Here is a 23,248-nt window from a genome sequence, read left to right as displayed (position 1 = left end):
TGGGGCTGGGAGTGGTCGTTGGAAGTACTGGGCTCATGGGTGGCGAATTTGGTTCTAAAATGCTTATGTCCTCCGTATCTCTCAATAATTCAATGGTGGAATCATTAAAAAATTTTGGAGGGGTAGCTAGACGTTTTCTTTATTTTGTTTTAATAGGGTTAGGGGCTGAAACAGTAGAGAACTTACCTATGGGCTTCGTTGTAGTAGCCGCCATTGAATGGATGGGCATTTGATTATTCTTTAGCTGGTGTCCTCTAGAGCATGGTAGTAGTAACGTTTCTCTTCTTTTGGGAGGGCTTTAGGTTGTATGTTTTTGGGAAAATTGTATTGTTTTCCACTCCCCGTCCAATGAAGTTGTTTAGTTTTTGTCTGGTGTTTGATTAGTGCTTGTAGTAGTATTATTTGGGTTGGTGATGGAGGTAGAGGGGTGAGTAGGTATGTCCTTTGTGCTTAATGGTGGTGTGACCAAGTCTGTCATATATGGTACATAACATATTAAGTCCTTCATATAGAATTTGTTGACGGTGCATACCAATAAAATCATGTGTTTTAAGTGATTTTTCTAGAGGCACTTCAATGCATACGCGTGCGTATCGTCCCCTAGTTGTGGGTTTAATCGTGTGTTTTAGATGTGTGCCTACTTTTATCCCAACACGTTGTAAGATCTCAAAATCATAAAATTCTGTGGATAATTCTGGGAGTCTAATCCAAATAACAGAATATGTGAGTTGTGTAGCTGAAGCGATGAATTTTGGTTCCCATTTGCGAACAGAGAGAAAGTGATTAAATATAAACCAAGGACCTTCATTCAAAACCTCTTTCTGAAATTTGATAAGAAAGAAGTCTGATCCCAAATCTATGAGGGGGAGATCTTCAGTGGGTTGCCATAAGGTTCGAAGTTTTGTACATAGGGTTTGGTGGCCCACTTTACGACCAAAAACCTTAACTATCACAGAATATTTCCAAGTTGAGTATAGGCGAGTTTTATTAGAGGTAGATAATAGGATAAATGTATCTTGATTGTTGTCGTTGGTTGTTTCGTCTGAAAGGTCTATATGAGAGTTAGTTGTGTGACATGTGTTTGGGAGATGATGGAATTGGTTATAAGTAAGTAGAGTTTGCATGAAGGTTTGGGTTGTATTTAATGAATTATTTGTAGTGGGAGCGTCAATGTGCATTGAGCTTAAATCGGGTGGTTCCGGTGGTGGAGTGGTTGTATTCAGGGGCAGACTCACGTATTATCAAGCGGGTTCAGTGTCAATGTGCATCGAGTTGAATCCGCTTGATCAAAAAATAATAATGTATATTAGTAAATTTCTGAAAAATTTATATAATGAAAGTATTTGAACCCACTAGATGCATGTGTGTCCTCTATAAACGTGGTCATGCAGGTTCCATTTTTGAGTGAGGTCATGTGTTCGAACCCCATTTCCTCGTTTGTTGTATATATTGAAATTCTTTTCCCTTTTTGTATTTCAATAGACGATGTGCTAGTTTGGGCCTGGTAAGTTGGCAGGTTAGTCAAATTAACCACAACTTATTGTAAATTTATTACTTCAAATCTCCAATGTCTTCTATTTGTCATTTTCTATTTCACTTTATATTTTTCTTCTACCTAAATTTAATAAAATTACTCTCAAGTTAATTTTACTTCAAAATTAAACCCTTCCACAAAGTAAATTCTCTTTATCTCTTTCATAAAATTTGCTAAAACATGCGATTAATTTATATATATATATATATATATATATATATATATATATATATATATATATATATATTATGTTTAATTTTTTTTTATTTGTCTTATATTAAAATTTCCGGCTTAGGGTGTAAGCCCTCTTTCTTTAATTATTGGCATTAATTGATTTGTAACTCTTTCTTATTTTCTTCTATTTGTAAATAATAGTAACTTGTTATTTTTTAACACAAACAAATTTATATTCTGTCAAATTTCTTAGAGTTAATAAATTTTTAATTTGATTTATTGTTAAAATTTAAAAAAATCTTGAATTCGCTGAAGTAAGATTTTTAAAATTAAATAGATAATTTATTTTAAAAATAAAAGTAAATAGTTTTTTTGTATTTACTTAAGAATGTGTGACCTTGATTAAAAATTAAAATAGAGGCGCCGAATTTAAAATGACTTTATTTTAAGATCACGATTGAATAAAATTAACCAAAAATAAATAAAATAGAAAGAGATGCGACCAAATCTCGGTTGTCGTGCCCCACACCGCTTATACTATTGATTATCGTCGTCTTAGACTGTATCCGCTTGCATAAAATTTTGGGTCCGCCACTGATTGTGTTTGTCGTGATTTTTATGTTATTGGTGGTTATTGGCTGAGAAAGGGAAGCTTGTAGGAAGGACAGAAACAAAATTTAGAGAGAGGCGAGAGAGTCTCGCTCTAACAAATCAATAGAATAATTCTCCAAAAAAGTAACGAAATAATTCACAATTCAACAAAAAAAAACTATCTTTTTTTTAATTTCATAAAAATAAATATGTAAAACATTATTTATAATTTTATATTTTAAAAATTATATTTAAATATATTATACTTAATTTCATATATACTTCATAGGGGGTGTAAGTCCTAAATTGTGTAAGTAAATGATTTTAAAATACAAGGGTGCATCCAAAATCGAGTCATATTATAGAAGTGTTTAATGTAATTAACTATTTTTATATTAAGAATTTTACAAGAACTTACGTTTTATTATTTTTAATATTGAATAATTAAAAAGTGTTGTAAAACTATTAGTAAATGTGGATGTCCACTACTCCCACTACTTTCACCGATTATGTAAATAACCTCCCACTACTCACCACTATTATGATTGTAACTCTCACACCTCCATAACCCCTCCCCATGATCTTCTCCCATGATCTCAATTGTTAATGTCATGTTTAAGACAATTATTTTGTAACCTTCTAAGTAATAGTAAAAATATAGGCATGAAATGTGATATGGGACACACTTGAATACTTGATGAAATAAGAAAATTATCTCTTCTTCTCTTATTCTATTACTTATCTTCTTATTTTATATTGTTACTTTGAACTACATTTCTTAATACGTTAACAGCACGAAGTTGAGCTCTTTTCGTTGTTCAGGTATATTTGTTCATTCTGTTTTCTTCGTTGTATATTTTGATTTCATGATTAGTGTCTTTAATATACAGTTTTATAATTTCTCACATCTCTGGACATGTATAAAAATAAAGAATTCTATGTTTCTTTATTTTAAGTTGTTTGCATGATTGTCACGTGAAAGTTTCTAATTCTCATGTTAATAGAATTAATTGAGAGAAGAATATTTATTTTATGTTGTTCGACAGTTGAAAAAGTTAGAAGACATTTTTGTTCTAGTTAACATCAAAGATATATTAATAATTTAAAAAAATAGTATTCTTTTCTATGGAATTATCACTTTAGTGTATATAGATCACAAATTTGATATTATGTCAATCGTTTCTTTACGCTATTATCCTAATAATCTCTAATTATTTAACTTCTTTGATTGTTTTCACTATGTCGAATTTGTCAAAACTTGAGTTTGGGACACTTGACATCCTAAAAAGAATTACCTATCATGGGCTGTCGATGTTGAGATTTACTTAGCCGCTAAAGGCCCTGGTGACACCATTACTCAAGGTACTGAGGCATCAAGCTAGGACAAAGCTAAAGTCATGATTTTCCTTAGTCATCATTTGGATGAAGGTTTGAAGGTTGAATATTTGATAGTGAAAGATCCACTTGAATTGTGGACTGGCCTGAAGGAAAGGTATGATCACCTTAAGGCTACGGTATTGCCAAGGGCTCGATATGAGTGGATGCACTTACAGTTGCAAGGTTTTAAGACCGTAAGTGAGTATAACTCTATTGTATTTCGAATAACTTCCCAATTAAAACTATGTGGGGATGTTATGAATGATGATGATTTGTTGGAAAAGACTCTTACGACTTTTCATGCCTCAAATATGGTATTACAACAATAATATTATGAAAGGGATTTTAAAAAGTATTGTGAATTGATCTCATGCCTTCTGGTGGCTGAGCAACATAATACCGTTTTGATGAAAAATTATGAAGCCCGTCCCACAGGGTCAGCTTCGATTCTTGAAGCGAATATGGTAGCGAGACGTGATAAATCTGAAAAATGACAGAATAATTATCATGGCCATATGAATGTATGTGGGAATGGCAATGGTAAAAGACGATATTATAATCGTCATTGTGGTGGTCATGGCAAACGAGAGAACAATATGAGTTCTCAAAATAATCCTTCAAGAGGCAAAAGCAGTAATTGCTGACGTTGTGGCATGAAAGGTCACTGGAAAATTCAATGTCGTGCACCTACGCATTTTGTCAGGCTTTATCAAAACTCCATCAAAAGAAAGAAAAATAATGTTGGAGCATCTTCTGCTAATGCCCCAGTGGAGTCTCACTTGACCTTAAAAAATAATTTTGAGGCAGGGCTTTCAAACAAAAATGATGATAATGCCAAGGCAAATCTTGATTTGAATGATGATAATTTTGAAGGCCTTGATGATCTTACTTATTTGGAAGTTGAAGACTTCTTTCGAGATTAAAACTAAAGTTTGATCATTTTACTAGGGAATGCAATTATTTTGTTATTTTTATTTTTAGTATTTTTTTTTGTCTCGTTCTAAAGTTGTTTTTATTTTCAAGTAGTACTTAAGTTGTCTTATGTTGTTGTTGGTAATGTTAGTTTTTTCGTATTTCTTATGGTGTACTTTTATTTTTTTATGAAGAAAATAAAATTTCTCAATCTTCAATTGGATCCAAGATGAGTAATGAAGATTTATGCCTTTTTGGATAGTGTTACAACTCACACAATATTAAGAAAAAAGAATTTTTTCTCTTATTTGGTTATCAAAAAGGCCTATGTTAATACAATATCTGATAGTACAAAATTAATTGAGGGCTCTGGAAGAGCGGCCTTATTACTACCTGAAAAAACAATATTGACTATTAATAATGTATTGTATTGTAGTAAGTCTCAAAGAAACTTATTGAGTTTTAAAGTTATTTGCCAAATGGCTACCATGTTGAGACCTCTAACGAAGGAAAGGTTGAATACCTTTATATTACTACAATAAAATCAGAAAAAAAATATGTGCATGAAAAATTACCCACATTTTCTTCTGGGTTGTACCACACAAACATTAGTGTGGTTAAATCACATGCCATAGTAAACAAAAGGTTTACTACTTCTAATGATTTTATCATTTGGCATGACCGTTTGGGCCATCCCGGTTCTAACATGATGCGCAGAATAATAGAGAATTCAAATGGGCACACATTGAAGAACAACAAGATTCTTCAATTTAAGAAATTTTCTTGTGCTACTTGTTATCAAGGAAAATTGGTTATTAAACCAACAACAGCTAACATTGGAATTGAATCCCTTGCATTTATGAAACGTATACATGGTGATATATGTGGGCATATACGTACCCTCCATGTGGACCATTCAAGTATTTTATGGTCTTGCTAGACGCATCTACAAGATGGTCACATGTGTGCCTATTGTCAACTCGCAATATGGCATTTGCGAGATTGTTGGCCCAAATAATAAGGTTAAGGGCACAATTTTCAGATTATGTAATTAAGACAATTCGTCTTGATAATGATGGGGACATGCTATTTTGCATGTAGCAGCACTTGTGCGCATAAGGCCAACCAGTTATCATGAAATCTTTCCATTACAGTTGGCTTTTGGTCAGGAGCCAAATATTTCTCATCTAAGAATTTTTGGATATGCAGTATATGTTCCAATTGCTCCAGCACAACGCACAAAGATGGGTCCCCAAAGAAGGTTGGGAGTATATGTTGGTTATGAACCTCCTTCTATTATTAAATATTTGGATCCTATGACAGGAGATTTGTTTACAACCAGATTTGTTGATTATCATTTTGATGAATCAGTTTTCCCAACATTAGGGGAAAAAAATAAACAACTAGAAAAAGAGATAGATAGGAATGTATTATATTTATCTCATTTGGATCCTCTTACAAACTAATGTGAACAAGAAGTTCAAAAGATCATTTATATGAAAAATATTACAAAATAATTGCCATATGCATTTACTAGCCTTTCATAGGTTACTAAATCGCATATTCCAATGGTAAATGCTCCAATTCGAGTTGATGCCCCAGTTGGACAGTATGACAATGAAAATAAGTCTACGCCACACCTTAAACGTGGTAGACCAATCGGGGTCCAAGGATAAGAATCCTCGGAAAAGGAAAGAAACAAATGATCAAGTTGATCATAACGTTGAGGCAATTGCTCAAGAGGAACATAAAAACATAACAATGGATAAGACCTCACGGGAGGTTCTAGTACCTGGAAATGATGAAAATGAAGAGATCTCAATAAGTTATGTCTTTACAAAAAAAAGGTGAAAATAAAATAATATTTTTATTGACAACAATTTTGCATATAATATTGCAGTTGAAGTAATGCAACAAGATGAGGATCTTGAGCCAAAATCTGTCAATGAATGTAGACAGAGAAATGACTGCCAAAATGGAAAAAATACAATTCAAGCGGAATTGGCTTCACTCAAAAAACGTAAAATTTTCGGACCAATAGTCCGAACGCCTGAAGGTGTCAAGCCAGTGAGGTACAAATGAATTTTTGTGCGAAAATGAATTGAGAAAGGTGAAGTCGTAAGATATAAGGCACGACTTGTGGCACAAGAGTTTTTGCAAAGGCCTGACATTGATTATATAAAGACATATTCTTCTGTGGTAGATGCAATTACCTTCAGGTATCTAATAAATCTGGCAGTCCATGAAAATCTTGATATGATGTTGATGGATGTTGTCACATCCTACTTATATGGCTCATTGGACAATGAAATTTTTATGAAAATCCCTGTAGGATTTAATGTTCATGAAGCACATAAAAGTTCAAGAGAAACTTGTTCAATAAAGCTTCATAAATCCTTCTATGAATTAAAGCAATCATGGATGATGTGGTACAATCGCCTTAGCGAGTATTTGCTAAAGGAAGGGAACAAAAATGACCTTATTTGTCCTTGTGTCTTTATTAAGAGGTATGGATCTAAATTTGTCATCATAGTTGTGTATGTTGATGACTTGAATATCATTGGTACTTCTAAAGAGCTTCCAAAGGATGTAGAGTGTTTGAAGAAAGAATTTGAAATGAAAGATCTTGGTAAGACAAAATTTTATCTTGGCCTACAAATTGAGCATATAACAAATAAAATTTTTATCCATCAATCAATATACACTGAAAAGGTTTTAAAGCGATTTTACATGGATAATGCACATACATTGAGTACTCCAATGGTTGTGAGATCGCTTGACATAAATAAAGATCCATTTCGGCCTCAAGAAAATGATGAAGAGCTCGTTGGTAATGAAACTCCATATCTTAGTTCAATTGGGGCGCTGATGTATCTTGCCAACAATACCCGACCATATATTGCTTTTGCAGTAAGCTTATTATCAAGATTCAGCTCCTCCCCACTAAAAAGACATTGGAATTGTGTTAAGCATATATTTAGATATATTTGGGGAACTATAGATATGAGATTGTTTTATTCTAATGAATTCAAGTAAGAAATGATCAGTTATGCCGATAGCAGGCTATTTGTTTACATATGGAAATACAACTATATCATGGCGTTCAATGAAAAAAACAATAGCTGCCACATCTTCAAATCATGCTGAGATAATAGCCATTCATGAATCTAGTCGGGAATGTATTTGGTTGAGATCAATGACTCAGCATATTCAGGAAATGTGTGGTTTTCTTATGAAAAAATATAATCCAACTAAACTATATGAAGCCAATATTGCTTGCATTGCTGAACTGAAAAGAGGATACATCAAAGGAGACAGAACAAAGTACATTTTACTAAAATTCTTTTTCACGCATGATCTTTAACAAAATAGTGAAATTAATGTTCAATAGATTCGTTCATGTGAAAATTTGGCTAATCTGTTCACTAAGGCATTACCAACTTTAACATTTGAGAAGTTGAGACAGAAGATTGGAATGCACCATCTTCGAGAAATAAAGTGATGTTTTCATGAGGGGGAGTAAGATACGCTATTTTTCCCTTAGCCTAGGTTTTGTCCCACTGGATTTTCTGGTAAGGTTTTTAACGAGACAACAAATAAACCGTATTACAGATATGTGTACTCTTTTTCTTTCACTAAGATTTATTTTTTGGTAATCATCTATGAATATTACCATAACAACCAAAAGCTTTACATCCTAAGAGCATCAAGTTTACAAGGCATATCCTAGTATATCAAGACCTCAAATACATATGACTAGATATATGAATTCGAACCAAAAAAGAGACATTCTATACAAACTAACTACACAATATTTGTAGCAACATTGGACACTACCTTGCTCTTCTGGACTCTGCATGACTTCTCAGTCTTTCCGTGAGCTCTTTCTTGATTTGACCAATACAGAATTCCATGTTCAAGTTGATTTGTCTGAAAAATTTTCAGTTCCTAGCTTGCCAAATATGATATACTATTGCACCTATTATTGCTCATGCTACTTCCTTCCTAAATTGCTTTCAGTGTCTCCTTCTAATCTACTACAAAGTCTCAGGTATTTCCATGTCTGGTAGATTGGTGTCCGACCACCTTGACAGATCTCCCCTCATGGACTTCACCCAATCGCAATCAACAAACAGATGTTGGTGAGACTCTAGCACTCCCAGTTCACACATGCAACATCCAGCATCTTCTGTATAGGAATATGCACCTGCAGAAGTCTCTCCTTAGTTTGCAACTATTGCTAGTTTGCTAACCACAACACAAACATGTGCCTGGGTAGCATAACTCCACTCCATACCAAACTCATTTCCCAACATCTTGAAACATGATCAAGCATTGCATTATAACTGCTTGAAACAAAATAAGAACCATTTACAGTCAAGGTGTAAGTATTCCCATTGTATCATTAAGCCATGCTATGTTTTAGTCCATTAGTCTTCTTTCAATACCAGCTACAATCTGCATATGGTTGGTGATCCCAAATGCTCCTACATATCTTTATATAAACACCATGCACCCACCTCACCCGCATTACTTCCTTATTAGTCATTAGTTGCCATAACAATTTTTTCACAAATGCCACATTCCATAATTTACATCCCTTGATGTTTAAACCTCCACACTTCTTTGGTCTACTTATTGAGGCCCAAACTACTAGTGCCATTTTTTCTATGCCCTTCAGTGCTATCCCATAAGTACTCTATGCATTTCCTATCTACTTCCTTGATGACACTTTGTGGAAGTATAAAGACAACTCCCCAAAAATTATACACTGCAAAGAGAACAACATTTATAACTTGCAATCTACCAGCATGAGATAGCTGTTTAGAATAGCCAGAATTGATTCTATTTGTAATCTTCTCCACTAGTTGATGGCATTCAACTTTGCTCCACTTCTTTGATGTTAAAGGTAACCCCAAATATATCATAGGTAAAGTACCCACTAAGAAGCCTGTGTTACTCAAGATTGTCTGCTTTAATTCATCATCCATCCCTGCTAGAAAAATATTAGAATTTTCCATATTAGCCACCAATCTTGAGACATCACTAAAGTGATTCACTACTTCCATCATCATGTGAATGGACTAGAGATTTCTTTTACAAAACAACATCAGGTCATCTGCAAAAATGAGACGGGTAAGCTTAGTACTGTTACACATAGGGTGAAACTGAAAGTCTGGAAGATCACTCATTTTGTTCAACATTCTAGTTAGATACTCCATGACTAGAACAAACAACAATTGAGACATGGGGTCTCCTTATCTAAGACCTCTCTTCCCCTCAAAATAGACAAATCCACCACCATTCACTTTTACTGTAAATGTAGTTATTGTAACACACACCATGATCAAGTGTATAAATGGTATAGGAAATCCATAGCCTTTAAGCACGTCCTCCGAAAATTCCCATCTAACCGTGTCATGGGCTTTCTTTAGATCAATTTTCATCAAGCACCTTGGGGTAGTCTTCCTGTTGTAATGCCTCAAAATGTCATGACATATGAGCACATTATGTATTAAAGATCTTACTTCTATGAAAGATTCTTGGTTGTCTGCTACAATCATTGGAATGGCTTTCCTTAATCTCTTACAAATGATCTTAGAAATACATTTGTAGATAACATTGCAACATGAGATGGATCTTAATTGGCTAGCGTGCAGAGGATTATCCACTTTTGGAATAAGTGCAATGACTATAGAATTAATTTGCATTAGTAGTTGCCCATTCTCAAGAAATTCCAGGGATGAGGTAGTCACCTCCTCACTAATAATTGACCATGAAGCTTTATAAAAACCACTCACATACCCATCTGGGCCAGGACTCTTTGTCTCATCAATACTAAACATAGCAGACCTCACCTCAGCAGGTGTATATGGCCTTAACAGCTGCATTTGTTGAGTAGTTGACAGTGCCTTCCCATTCTTCAAAAAGCTTTGAAAAGCATGTGTCCTGTTCTTGCCCTTTGTTCCTAGCAACTCTTGGTAATAGTCCACAAAAATAGCTGCAATGTTTTCTTGATCTGATTGCATTCTCCCATGTTTGTCAGCTAACTGGATTATAGCTTCTTGTAATCTCATGTGTTTAATCACATAGAAGAAGTATCTACTATTATCATCCCCCATCTCAATCCAAGTAACTTTGCTCCTCTATTGTAAGAATACTTCAGCTAGATAAGAGGACCTTTTGAACTTGTAAAACTGCTGCAGTTCTTCTGCCTGCAGCCTAGCATCTAGTGGATTATTATGAAGTTCTGCTTGTGCTTTAGAAAGAGCCAACCTATCTGCATCAGCTGTTGCAACAATGTTATTGAAATGCCTTCTATTTAGCACTTTAAGTTTATGGTTCAGCAACTTTAATTTCTTGACAACTCTGAACATACTGCACCCTATTACTTTTTGTTCCCATCCCTCTTTAACTACATCTAGAAAGTTAGGGTCCCATACATTGCAGTATTTGAAGGCAGCTTTAGCTCTCCTAGTTGTATTTATAGTTGATAACTTGAGTGGACAGTGATCACTGATCCCATATTCTAAATATTGCTCTGTAAAGGTTGGCAAAGAATTGAGCCAATCAGTATTGATGAACACCCAGCCAATCTTGGATAAGATCCTACAATCACCATGTCTGTCATTCAATGTATACATGCTACCACTTGTTGGTAACCCAACTAGCTCACACTATTTTATACACTGATGAAACTCTGTTATTTCAGCCATAGTTATAGGATTTTCTCCCACTCTATCTTCAATGTGCAAGACAGAATTGAAGTCTCCCATAACAATCCATGGACTCCCCATTCTTATACTCCATACATCTAAATAACTCCATAGTCTTCTTCTATCTTCCTTTGTATTAAAAGCATACACTACAGTCATCATAAAAGTAACTTGCAGGTTGTTATGAGTAACATGACAAGTGACTGCTTGTGCATTCATAGATATAAGGTTCATTTTGAAATAATCTTGTCTCCATGCCAGACACATTCTCCCATTATAGTGCTCCATCAAATTTGTTATACACCCCCACTCACCAAATAGCTTACTGGCCACTTGGTCAATTTTCTCAGCCTTTATTTTTGTCCCCAATATAACTATTAATCCTATCTCTTCTTTATTACAAAGGAGTTTCACCTCCTTTTTGTTTGTTAGGGGCATTCATACCCCGAACATTCCAATATAAGATGTTATCCATGATCACGGGGAGGTGGTACTTTTCTCCCCACATTTCTAACAGCTTTAGTTGCACTACTCTCATTGATAGCATTATCATTCATCTCCAAAACTTGAAAATTATTTTGATAACTTTTATCTCCTTCTCCCTTACCCTGTTGTGACCGTCGATTTGTTGGTCTTGCAGCATTTAAAAGTGTCACCCATCCTGCAGTGTCCTGCCTTGGCTGAGTGATTGGCTGCCATGTTGCATTGTTCTTTACTATCATTTGCATGCCCTCTCCTACTACCTCCTTATAATTCTCTTTAACCACTTGTTCTGCTTCTATATCACCCTTTTTACTAGTATACTTTGTTGTTTTGGTACCAGCCGGTTGCTGTTGTTTCCTTGCTCTGCATACTTGGTCATCATGGCCATATTTCCTGCACACTTTATACAAAATTGGCTTCCAATCGTATTGCACTTTCCGTTCCATTAGCAGCCCTTTCTCATTCTTAAAGAAAATTTTGTCAGGCAATTTAGTATCCATCTGAACCTCTACCAGAAGTCGTGCAAAGCTCGGCCCCACCTTTCTTTCTGTGTGGCTGTCAACCATCAATGATATTCCTATTAAACTCCCAATTTTACTTAGGCCTTTTGGGCTCCAATACTTGAAGTCCAACCAGGCAGTTTAACCCATATAGAGACAGTGTACAATTTTTCTCTTGTGAATTCCATGTCTGCACTCTAGGCTTTCACAATGACAGGTTTGTTGTCAAAATAATATATACCCCCTTGTAATACCTCATTCTTCTCCATCTCTGAATCAAACCTCACTAACACAATCCCATTCTTTAACATAGACGCCTTATTTATACCATGTTTACCCCAGAGTCTACGCACATACGCATTAAGCACTGAGAATGTCGGGTGAGCTCCCAGAACATAACACATTATTGCTGATTTTCAGTACTCTATCTCAGAGCTTATGTCCTCTGCTTCAATTTCACAAACATGTGCCTCTTCATATATTTCAGGTTTTACAAATTCAAGTTTAAAACCAGCATTTGTTACCTTAGTTATATCAAAATTGTCCCAAATGGAACCCTTAGCATTCAACTCCGGCGATGTTTCAACTTCATCAGCCCATGACAATTTTCCTTTGCTAGCCCCAGAATTCAACACTTCCTTCCATTGTTGTGGTGTCGATGACGTTCCTTCCCCCAATTCCCTAGACTTGGGATCCTAATTGACTAACAATTGGTGCTAATTCTTCAATTTTCCCTTGTTCAATCAATTCATCCATGCATGGTACCTCCTCGAGCTGCTTTGTTGGAATTTCACTTCCTTTCAATTTATCATCCTTCTTCCTTTGATGATGGGCACCCAATGCGATGGTCTCTCGTGCTATTATTGCCTTCTGCGAGGGATTCTGAGCTCTCTTCCCCATGGAGGCGCACGTTATGCTAACATGCGCTAAGAGAGAAACGGAACCCTTCAGAATATTTTTTTCCACTAAAATTTTTTCATGCGGGGTTTTTTCTTAGTAAGGTTTTAGCGAGGCATATTATCTATTTTTGGACATCAAAGAGGGAGTGTTGTAAAATTATTAGTAAATGTAGATGTCCCCTACTCTCAATACTTTCACTCATGATGTAAATAACCTTCCACTACTCATCACTATTATGATCGTAACTACCACACTTCCATAACCACTCCCTATGATCTTTCCCTGATCTCAATTATTAATATCATGTTTAAGACAATTATTTTGTAACCTTCCAGGTAATAGTATAAATAGAGGCATGGAATGTGATATGGGATACTTGAACAATTCATGAAATAAGAAAGTTATCTCTTTTTGTCTTATTCTATAACTTATCTTCTTATTTTATATTTTTACTTTACATTTGTTAATAAAAAGATTATTTTTTAACTTAACGAGAGTTTCTTAATGACCGCGCGAAAGCGCGGGTAGATTTACCAGTGTATATAATTGCTAATAAAACATATATCTATCCTTTAATCTCTCTTCTTCACCGAATCAGCAATGGAAAAATTACCTTTGTTGCAATTCTGTGTAGGTGGTTCTACTTGTTCAAAAAGCATAATCAACGCTGACATTGCCCAGCTGAGAATCCATCTTCCCGGATACTAGTTACCTTTACCTCAAGGCTTGAGGCAAAGAATCGGCATCCCCTCTTAACTTGCAAATGGCGTTCTTCTTCTCCACTTTGTCCCTGTGCCTCAACTTCCCGAATGAATTTAATCTGCACATCAAATCGACACAAGCAGCTGAATTTCTCTTTGCCACAAAAAGGGTATGCTTCTTTTTTGTGATTTTTTTAGCCTTCATATGCTATTCCATATGTGTTAGTTATATTACTATAACAGGGTTTCGAGCTTCTACGGCCTTCTATTCTTTCCCTCTTTCACAAAATTGGAGTTCGTTTATTGTTATTTTTTCTTAGTTTCTTCAGGCAGTTTGGTCGGGTCAACTCTTCCATCCTTCTCATAGTTTACGGATTACTGTACATCGAATTTGATTTCTTTCTCTTTACCCCATTTTAGCGGCTTGACATCAATCTATACAAATTTATTATTATTGGAATGAAATGTGCCCCAATATGGTGGAATGGATATAAATGATTCATACAGCCGGCATCAACTTGTTTTGGTTTGACTAGGAGTAAGTTGATTGATTGATCGTCATCATTTTATAATCTAGATTATCTACACTCATTATATGGATATTATCAGTAACTACTAATGGTTATCTTGATTATTTGTTTTTGGCCCTCTTCCATTTATATTGCCACACTTATTTGATGCCAACACATGTTGGGTAATTTCTTTTTTTCTTTTTCCCTGTCTCATATTAAATGAATCTATGCTATTGTTTCTTGTTGTTGTAATTACTTTAGGCATTATGCAGACAACTTTTATGATAGTTGTCACATTATAAAGCACAGTCGATGATAGATGATTGTATACTCCAATTATAAGTAATGACAGTGACTGAAGAGTTGTAATTTTAAGCTATTAGGCATCTTTGAATAAATTCTGAAGTATAAAACTTGATCTTCATGATTTTCTGTGCACAAGAAATAGAGAACAATCAGGAGAAGTGAATGCATACAAAGACTTCTATATTGCCGTTTTATATCCAACCTTCTGATTGGTTACTGTCCAGTATTCTGATTTTAAAATGCCAAAAAGCATATATACATACAAGGAACGTATTGTTTTAAGTTAATTAAGCTGTGTTTTCTTCATATGTTAAATATCATTGTTGAAGAAACATTTGTTACTTCGCAGAAACGCTTCAATCTTTCTTATATCGAGAGAATTAATATCAACGATCAGAAATGGCTGCTTCTGACAGTAACAGAAGCTTGGTAAGTGAACTTGAAGCAATGGGGTTTTCAGAGGCTCGAGCCACCAAGGCTCTTCATTCTTCTGGTATGGTGATCCTTCTGGTATTAGATATATTCTAGGAAAAGATTTGCACGTATATAGCATAGGAGACAATTTTAATATAACTTTTGCTTCTGAAGTAGTATATAACTGTTAGGCTATATGGATTGTTAATCAATCTGAATTATCTAGCTAAAACATGTCATTTTGTATGGGAAAGCTACTCAGAAAAATTCATTGTGATGGAAGCCCGCAATCTCATCATGCATATACATTAACTAATTAGTTTAATCGTTTGTTTTTGTCTAACATTCTCTCCATTTTTCTATTTTATATCTTTGAGATGTAAAGGACATGCAGACAGAATTTTCTGCATGATTTCTTTTCCTTGATCCATTTTTTACTATATGAATGGTTGAAAACTACGCTCTTCACATAAAATACCTCATCATATGTCGCCATGCCTGTATCTAATGACCTGTTAGGATTTTCCTTGAAGACATGAGTAGATTTGGTTACTAGGCCACATAGATAGAGTTGATGTTGTGATTTATCCTGCAGAGGTGTTGCATCAACTAAGTGATGTGGACTTTCAACCCTCTGTTTTATGCAAGTCCATTTATCCTGCCAAATATTTGTATATTATAGAACTTCCGCTTGTTCTACTTATTTATGCAGTCTTCCTGTAGTGCAGTCTCTAGGATTGGCATCAAATCCTGAGGAGTTGCTCTCGCCGCTAAACCCCCACCCCCACTCCACCCCGAAAAAGAAAAAAAAAAGCTTATCTTTTTACTAGCATTACTTATTGTTTTGTCTTTTAGATGCTAACTTTTGTGGTTAACTGCTGTCCACTTTTATGATTGCAAATCATTACTTCTTTCAGGTAATTCAAGCCTTGAGGATGCAGTAAATTGGATTATTGATCATGAGAATGATGCAGACATTGATGAGATGCCCATGGTATCTAGCTTAACACTGATGATAGCCTTTCTTCTTGTACATCAGTGTTCATGATTAATTTGATAACTTTTGTGATTTGATTGTCACTTTTAAGATGAGAATGAGTCTACATATATATATATAATGTCCTGGGAAATTTGAGTGTTAAGTGCATTTTTTAACTAATAGTGTCATCTTCTAATGGACGTAATCTTCGGACATCCAATCAGGACACAGTTGCAACAGTATGCAAACATGTGTATCTTCAAAGAAGAACGAGTCATTACTGTAAGTATGGATAGGGTATTTGAGAGAGGTGTAGTTAAGTACTCTAGAGCATTTTTTCGCTAGCAGACTCTAGAGCATTTTTCTACTTCTCTTTCTACCAAAGATAGATGGTGAATTTACTTCTAATGGTTAGTGCTTATAGAAAAATGAATTAACTGGAGCTTTCTAGGTTGTATAGTCAAAAAGCTAAGAAGGCCATTATACACATTAGTGTAATATCGTTTCTCTAAAGTAATTTGACTAATAGGTATGAGAACAAGAATAAATGCTAGAATATATTTTTACAGAAAAACTTAATTTCAAAGTTGAATTAGTTCCTAAAATTCTAAAAATTTTAACTTGTGGTTAATTCAACTGCTACTACGCCTCAATCCCAAACAAGTTAGAGTCGGCTATATGAATCTTCACTAACCCGCTTCTCTATATAGATTCATCTCAAGCCAACACTATACTAAATATTATGAAAATAAAAAATTCGTGAATTTTATGTAATTTATTTCTATATGTTTATATTTGCTAAATTTAACTTCTTGCTAAAAAAAAGGATTGGCCAAATTTATGAATTGTGTAAAATATACGGTGTATCAAGTTAAAGTATGTTTAAAAAGTTTCTTTCAACTTTTCTTAAGTCTCTGTTTTTCATGTCATGCAAGCCTTGGACTTAGTGGGTACTAGGAATGAAGAAGAAAAGGCTATTCTAGAGTTTGTCTTATTATTTAATTCATCTAACACATATTTTAAAAAGAATACATCACACCTTTATAAGTGGAGGTAACTTTAGTCAAATAGTCGTTATCCTTTGCAAAAGTCAAAAGACAAGATAGAGTTGCATGTAAGGATTGCAAGATTATACCAGGGAAGCCCCGACTAACTAACATGAACGGGTGTTTCTGGATGTGAAACGGAAGAGTAGAGAAGATCAGATGAGTTGCAAGAAATTGACATTCGGTGGTAGGCACTAAAGGGCATAAACCAATTAGCAATTCAGGAAAACATATGGAAGGAGGAAGGAGCAGGGAAATAGAAGGGAAAACAGCTACCTAGTGGAAGGAAGTTATAATGTTGTATTAAGAAAGGAGCAAATGAAGTGCTAGACTGCTAGTTGTGTCTAAAGGCCTAGATTCTCGACCAAGAATCATAGTGGTGGAATGAGGTGGTGCAAAGGGCTAGTAAAGCAAGTGAGATAGAGTGTCCATTTTGATCAATTGTTCAACTCAAATCACGATGATAACTTTACAGATCTCCATACATCTGTGCAGGATAGAAGATTTAGTTACACTCATAGAATTAGGCCTTCAGAAATAAAGGGTGCAATAAAAATATGAGGTCCAGATGGTATCCCTCTACAGGTACGGAAGTGTCTTAGAGAGGTTCAAGTAATATGGCTTTCCTAGTTATTTAATGTTGCAGTACTAAGGAGTAGAAGGATGCAAACAAGAGGAGAAAAGTATTTTGATTCTGACATATCAAAACAAAGGAGATATTCAAAATTGAGCCAACTATTTTGATATAAACAAAAATAGTTTAGGAAAGAGCAATAGAGCGTAAACTTAGGAATACTACTAGAGTGACAGAGAACCAGCTTGGATTTTTTTCTGTTAAAACTACAACAGAGGTTATATTTTTATAAGATTGATGAAAATTCATAGGGAGAGAGAATGATATACACATGATATTCATTGACTTAGGGATGTCGTATGATAGAGTGCCAACAATTGTCATTTGGCGGGTGTTAGAGAAGAAAGTAACTCATATTACATATAGAAATGCCATAAAAGGATATGTACGAAGGAGCTATCACATGTGTGAGAACGTTGGTAGGGGATACAGAGGATTTTACATGATTGTGAGTATATTACAAGGATCTACATTGAGCCAGTACTTGTTTACCCTAGTTATGGATGAGCTAACTTAATGTATACAAAATGAGGGCCTATAGCGTATTCCACTTGCAGGCAATGTAATGTTAATTAGCAAAATTAGCAATATTGTCAACCAAAAGCTTGAATTGTGCAGAAGAGAATTAAGGGTTTTGGGATAGTAGAAGTAAGACTAAATATACGCGGTGTGAGTTTAGTCAACATAAGATGAGTGAAGCTGATATAGATTAGATGAGATTGTGGTGCTAAATGTAGACATTTCAGATATGTAAGCTCGATATTTCAGGAGAATGCTGTGATAGATGAATATGTAACACAGTCAAAGTAGGAGTGGTTGAAAAGGAATTGCTACTGAAGTATTATGAGATATGAGGATATGTAACAAAGTGTAAGGCAAGTTCTATAAAATGGCTGTGTCATCAACCATGTTTTATGGGAGAGAATGTTGTGTCTCTAGGTCCAACATATCCACAAAATTAGTGTCGTAGGAATGCAGAAGTTAAGAAGGATGTGCAGTTATACAAGATTAGATAAGTTTCAGAAATGACTACATTTAATAGAAGGTCCAAGTAGCAGAGGTAGAGTACAAAATAAGAGTAGGTCGCTTGATATAGATTGGTCATGTCCTAAGTAGACCTATGGATGCATATGTGTTTATGCAATGCTTGCTAAATTGATGTAAATTATCTGATTTTGCATCTTTTAATTCTTTGTTTATAGGGTTTCCATTTATTTACAGATTCTATTAATGTCTCTTCGAGACAGGAGTTGCCCTTTCAGGCCAAGTGATCTTTGATGTTTAATTGTTTGCGTTTCCTATCTTTTATAACTGTCCTATTGTACAACTCAGTCCTAAAAATTCTGATGAGAGAATGGCATACAGGTTCATGTGGACATTATTGAAACTCCTAGTGCTGCTTTTGATTCGGAACAAGTAAAGTTGAAAGCACAAGAGCTAAGGTTCGATTTTCCAGTAAAGTTTCATGAGGAAGTTCCGTGTTTAATCCTAAAATTGGAAACTGCCAATAGACATTCTATTTCCTTGGATCATGTTTTGCCTTTTGAAACTGCTTCGCTGTGATTAGTGTATGGTTTATTTTTAGTCCCTATTATTTATTTTTTCTTTTCTGATATTGGGGAATGGAAATTCTGCTTCTTTAGGGAACGAGCACGCAAGAGGAGAGAAGAGGAAGAGAAAAAGCTGGAAAGGGAAAGGGAGAAGGTATGCAGTATTTTCCTTTTTCTCTTACTTTCTGCAGTGTAAGTTCTGATTCATTTGGGAATGTGGCAAGTTAATTGTCAATATATTAAATGTGGGAGATCTAATGGTTGTGATAGAATGATTTGATGAACTTTTGGTGCATGATTTGAATAAATTTCTATACGTGAACAACTGTACAGTTGCAAACCTATGCGAGGATTCTAGTCGATGTCACTGTTTGAAAGATGGAATCATCTTCTCAGCTTTAAACGTCAAATTCCAATGATTGGCTATTACAACAACTACGTCTCAGTCCCAAACAAGTTGGGGTCCGCGATATGAATCTTCATTTCTTTCAATTAGCTCACAAATTCCAATGATTGGCTAGTGTATTAAAAAAAAGTAGACATGATTGACTAACAGATGTCAGATGGTAATGCAAAGATGTTAAATCCATGAATTCTTAGCCTTGAAGCAATTTTGGAAAAGATTTCCGGCAATACCTAGATAGAGATCATTTGTAATACATTGATCCAAAAACCCTATACTTTAGAACGAAGGACCGAAACTAATATTTGTAGATCCCTCCATAATAAAATCAAATTGTTAACCTGGAGTAAGTTGCTGAGAAATGCAGAGTTAGTTATTGTTCTACTTTTCTTTTGATTTCCAGATTCTATTTGCTCTCTAAAATGCTTATATTGAAAGTTTGAAACTAGTGCGTATGATCTCACAGAAGTAATAATGATCTGATGTTATATATGTAGGTATATATTTACTTATCAAATTCAAATGTTTCGGTTTATTTGTAGGAAAGGATACGTGCTGGCAAAGAACTGCTTGCAACAAAGCGACTGGCTGAGGAAAATGAGAGGAAACGGTGTGTTCCTTCGTTGAAGCTGTGTTACTTCATAAAAATACCTTGTGCTTATTTGGCTGAAAATCCTCATTTTAGGTTTCTGCACTTTGCTCACGTTTCAGCTTTGAAGCACAATGGAAGGCCGAAAAAAAAGAAGAGAGAAGGGCATGGGAGAGAATTCGTCAAAAACTGCAGCAGGACATGGTATTACTAGTATTTTTTAGTGAAATTTAGTTGGTACTTGTCCAAATAGTACTATTCAGATGATTAGATGTGTGTAGCTGCATCTTTTAGTAAGTTGCTTAGGTATTATACTACTGCAAATGCTGTTATATGTACCTTGAAACGTTCTGTCATGCTCTTATAACTGTTTCAGTTATTCATTTTTTTATTTAACTGAGAAATACTCGGGGGCCAGTTGGCACAAGGTTTGAAACTCAGTGGATAATGGACCCGCTCCTCTACCCTCCTCGACATGAATATCAAGCTTTTGTCTGCGGCAGGGTCCGGACTCGTGAGTTGTGCGCCTGCACATGAGCTAGCTCTTACTACTAGACCAAAGCCCTGAGGGTGTTTGTGTTATTCTTTTTTTCATTTTGAGTAAATCATAATCCAACTCTATACTCTGGTGTAAACTGAAACTATAGCATATTGACATGCTATTAAACTTTTGTTTGCTTTTTAATTATGCACCATATATCCCCAACTTCATATCTAGTTGGGATTAAGATAAGTTGCAAATTCATGTACTGACAGGTAGAAAGGAGGGCTAGCCTTGGTTCTTCTATGAATAGCTCTACATCTTCAAAATTCATCGAAACCTCAAGGCGGGAATTAAAGGTATTGCGTTTTACAATTGTATTGACAGTTTATGAGATTGATTGGATTCATCAGTTTGGCTGCAATTAATTTTTCTCCCTAAAATCAATCTCAGAAGCCATTGAAAGTTGACTCTCCCGCATCATCTGGCAACTCCACTACAAAGAAAGAGGTTTTGATGGAATGCTTAAGATCTCTCAGGCGTCAGCATGAGGTATCTGAATCCCGGGTCACTTCTGTTTCACTATTTAATTCTGATTAAAAATTTCCAGTCTCTTACAAGTTTATGCAAATTAGCTTTTAGCTTCTTGCCCTTTTGCTTGCTGCGGGAAAATAAAAAACTCTGTCCAGGAAAGTAATTGGAACAGTATATGCATATTTAAATATCAAGTTACACTGAGTTATCAGATATCAACTTCGAAAGCCATATTCGATCCAGTATAACAATATTGTTAAATGTTCATGTGTCAGGAGGAGGATGCCAAAGTGCAACGGGCCTTCAATGCTCTGTTAGTTTATGTTAGAAATGTTGTTAGCAATCCTGATGAAGGAAAGTTCAGGAAGATCCGGCTCAGTAATCCAGCTTTCCAGGTGAATACTTTTTAAGCACATGCCGAAAGAATGAAATTTACCTCATTTTTTGGATATTGTAAGGATCGAGACAAAATTATCATGATGAGGAGAGAGGCTGGGAGCAGGATCTCTCACCCTGCCCCTCCTTTCTCCCCACCGGTTTTTGCATGTATATCTGATGGTGGGGACATGTTGTAACTGTTGGCCATGTAATGGTGTAGATGTAGATTAGGGTCTTAATTTTGTATAATCTTTCCCATTTCATCCATGGCATCGTATCCATGTCCGCCTAGTGAAATTGTTTCTTAGAATCATCCCTTTTTTTACTAAGGTATAGGTTGATGTGTTACTTATGATAAAGTCTAAAATGATGTGTTGCTATATTAGCTTCTTGTGTCTGCTTCTGTTCCAGTCACTATATCTTTTGCAATGAAGAATGTAATCTACTGTTTGCAGAAATACCCTTGTACTGTTCTTTGTTTCTAAATTGCCGTATATGTTCTAGTGTCACGTTCTTTGTTTAACCAAGCCGAAATAGTGAATCAGAAAAGGTCGGGATAGCTTATTTTTGTAATGATGACATTTCCATTTGTTTGGATGAAGTGAATTTTGGATTCAAGTTAATGTTACTTCACTCCTCATGGATGGCAGGCTAGAGTTGGAATTTTCAAAGAAGGCGTGCAGTTTCTGGAGCTCTGTGGGTTTGAAAGAGTTGAAGGAAGTAGTTTTTTGGTGTTGCCTAGAAACAAGGTCGATATGGCGCTACTGAGATCAGCTGGCATGGTTTTGCACTCTGCCATTACAAATCCCTTCTTTGGGCTACTCTCAAAGTAAGGTGGTTTCTCAGGATCAGGGATTAGGGACTTGATGTTTGAAAATCAACAGAGCACTAGCTTCTAGCTGGATTTCAATACTTCTACCGGACTTGCATTTGTATAGTAGCCTAAATTGGATATTCAATTTGTTTCAACTTTAATTTCTCCTGTAAACGTGCTTATATATATTATATGTATTTTAATCTTCCATCCCATTGATCACCCCTCATATATAAAAGTGTGGTATAACCTACCCTTATGAACTCTTTTTTAAAAGGATGCAGTAAGTATATAGTAAGCTGTTTTTATTGGGTGAAAGTCTTGCATATTTTAAACTGTAAATATCTAACTGGGAATCTTGATTTCGAATTAGACTATTGATTCAATCTATTACAATGAATTGAGTTGGAGTGGATTGCAGGCGAAAGTGGGGATTTAGGAGAGGATTTTTTTGGGGTGGTTTTGGAGAGATAAATAAATTAAAATGCTTACGGAAATAACAACAACAACCCAGTATAATCTCACTAGTGGGGTCTGGGAAGGGTAGTATGTACGCAACCCAGTATAATACCACTAGTGGAGTCTGGGGAGGGTAGTGTGTACGCAGACCTTACCCTTATCCTGGGATAGAGAGACTGTTTCCGATAAATCCTCGGCTCCCTCCCTTCAAGAACTCTCCACCTTGTTTTTGGATGACTCGAAATCACAACCTCTTGGTTG

The 23,248-nt window shown here is 35.3% G+C and overlaps 1 protein-coding gene across 2 annotated transcripts; it reads left to right on the top strand.

Moving 5' to 3' along the window:
• The first annotated feature begins 13,719 nt into the window (after positions 1–13,719).
• LOC107816495 (uncharacterized) lies at positions 13,720–22,738 on the top strand. Of its 2 annotated transcripts, none has more exons than XM_016642224.2 (11): positions 13,720–14,058; positions 15,056–15,199; positions 16,038–16,114; positions 19,145–19,221; positions 19,423–19,483; positions 20,275–20,342; positions 20,444–20,525; positions 21,078–21,161; positions 21,259–21,354; positions 21,612–21,731; positions 22,365–22,738. In XM_016642224.2, the coding sequence occupies exons 2-11, from the start codon at positions 15,106–15,108 to the stop codon at positions 22,545–22,547; spliced, it is 942 nt and encodes a 313-aa protein (XP_016497710.1). In that variant the 5' UTR covers positions 13,720–14,058; positions 15,056–15,105; the 3' UTR covers positions 22,548–22,738. The 2 variants fall into 2 exon arrangements, with proteins under 2 accessions (XP_016497710.1, XP_016497704.1); XM_016642218.2 differs by having other exon boundaries at positions 13,726–14,058; positions 21,256–21,354.
• The last annotated feature ends 510 nt before the right edge of the window (positions 22,739–23,248 follow it).

This window comes from Nicotiana tabacum, chromosome 19 (genome assembly GCF_000715075.1).
Source record: "Nicotiana tabacum cultivar K326 chromosome 19, ASM71507v2, whole genome shotgun sequence".
Taxonomy (NCBI): Eukaryota; Viridiplantae; Streptophyta; class Magnoliopsida; order Solanales; family Solanaceae; genus Nicotiana; species Nicotiana tabacum.
This window is presented reverse-complemented; position numbering and strand designations above follow the sequence as displayed.

What these genes read in the sequence shown, in the direction of transcription:
- LOC107816495 (XM_016642218.2), top strand. Translation starts at nt 15,106, where the DNA reads ATGGCTGCTTCTGACAGTAACAGAAGCTTGGTAAGTGAACTTGAAGCA. An exon ending in CAAGGCTCTTCATTCTTCTG is followed by an intron (nt 15,200 to 16,037) that starts GTATGGTGATCC and finishes TACTTCTTTCAG; the next exon opens with GTAATTCAAGCCTTGAGGAT. An exon ending in AAAAACTGCAGCAGGACATG is followed by an intron (nt 20,526 to 21,077) that starts GTATTACTAGTA and finishes ATGTACTGACAG; the next exon opens with GTAGAAAGGAGGGCTAGCCT.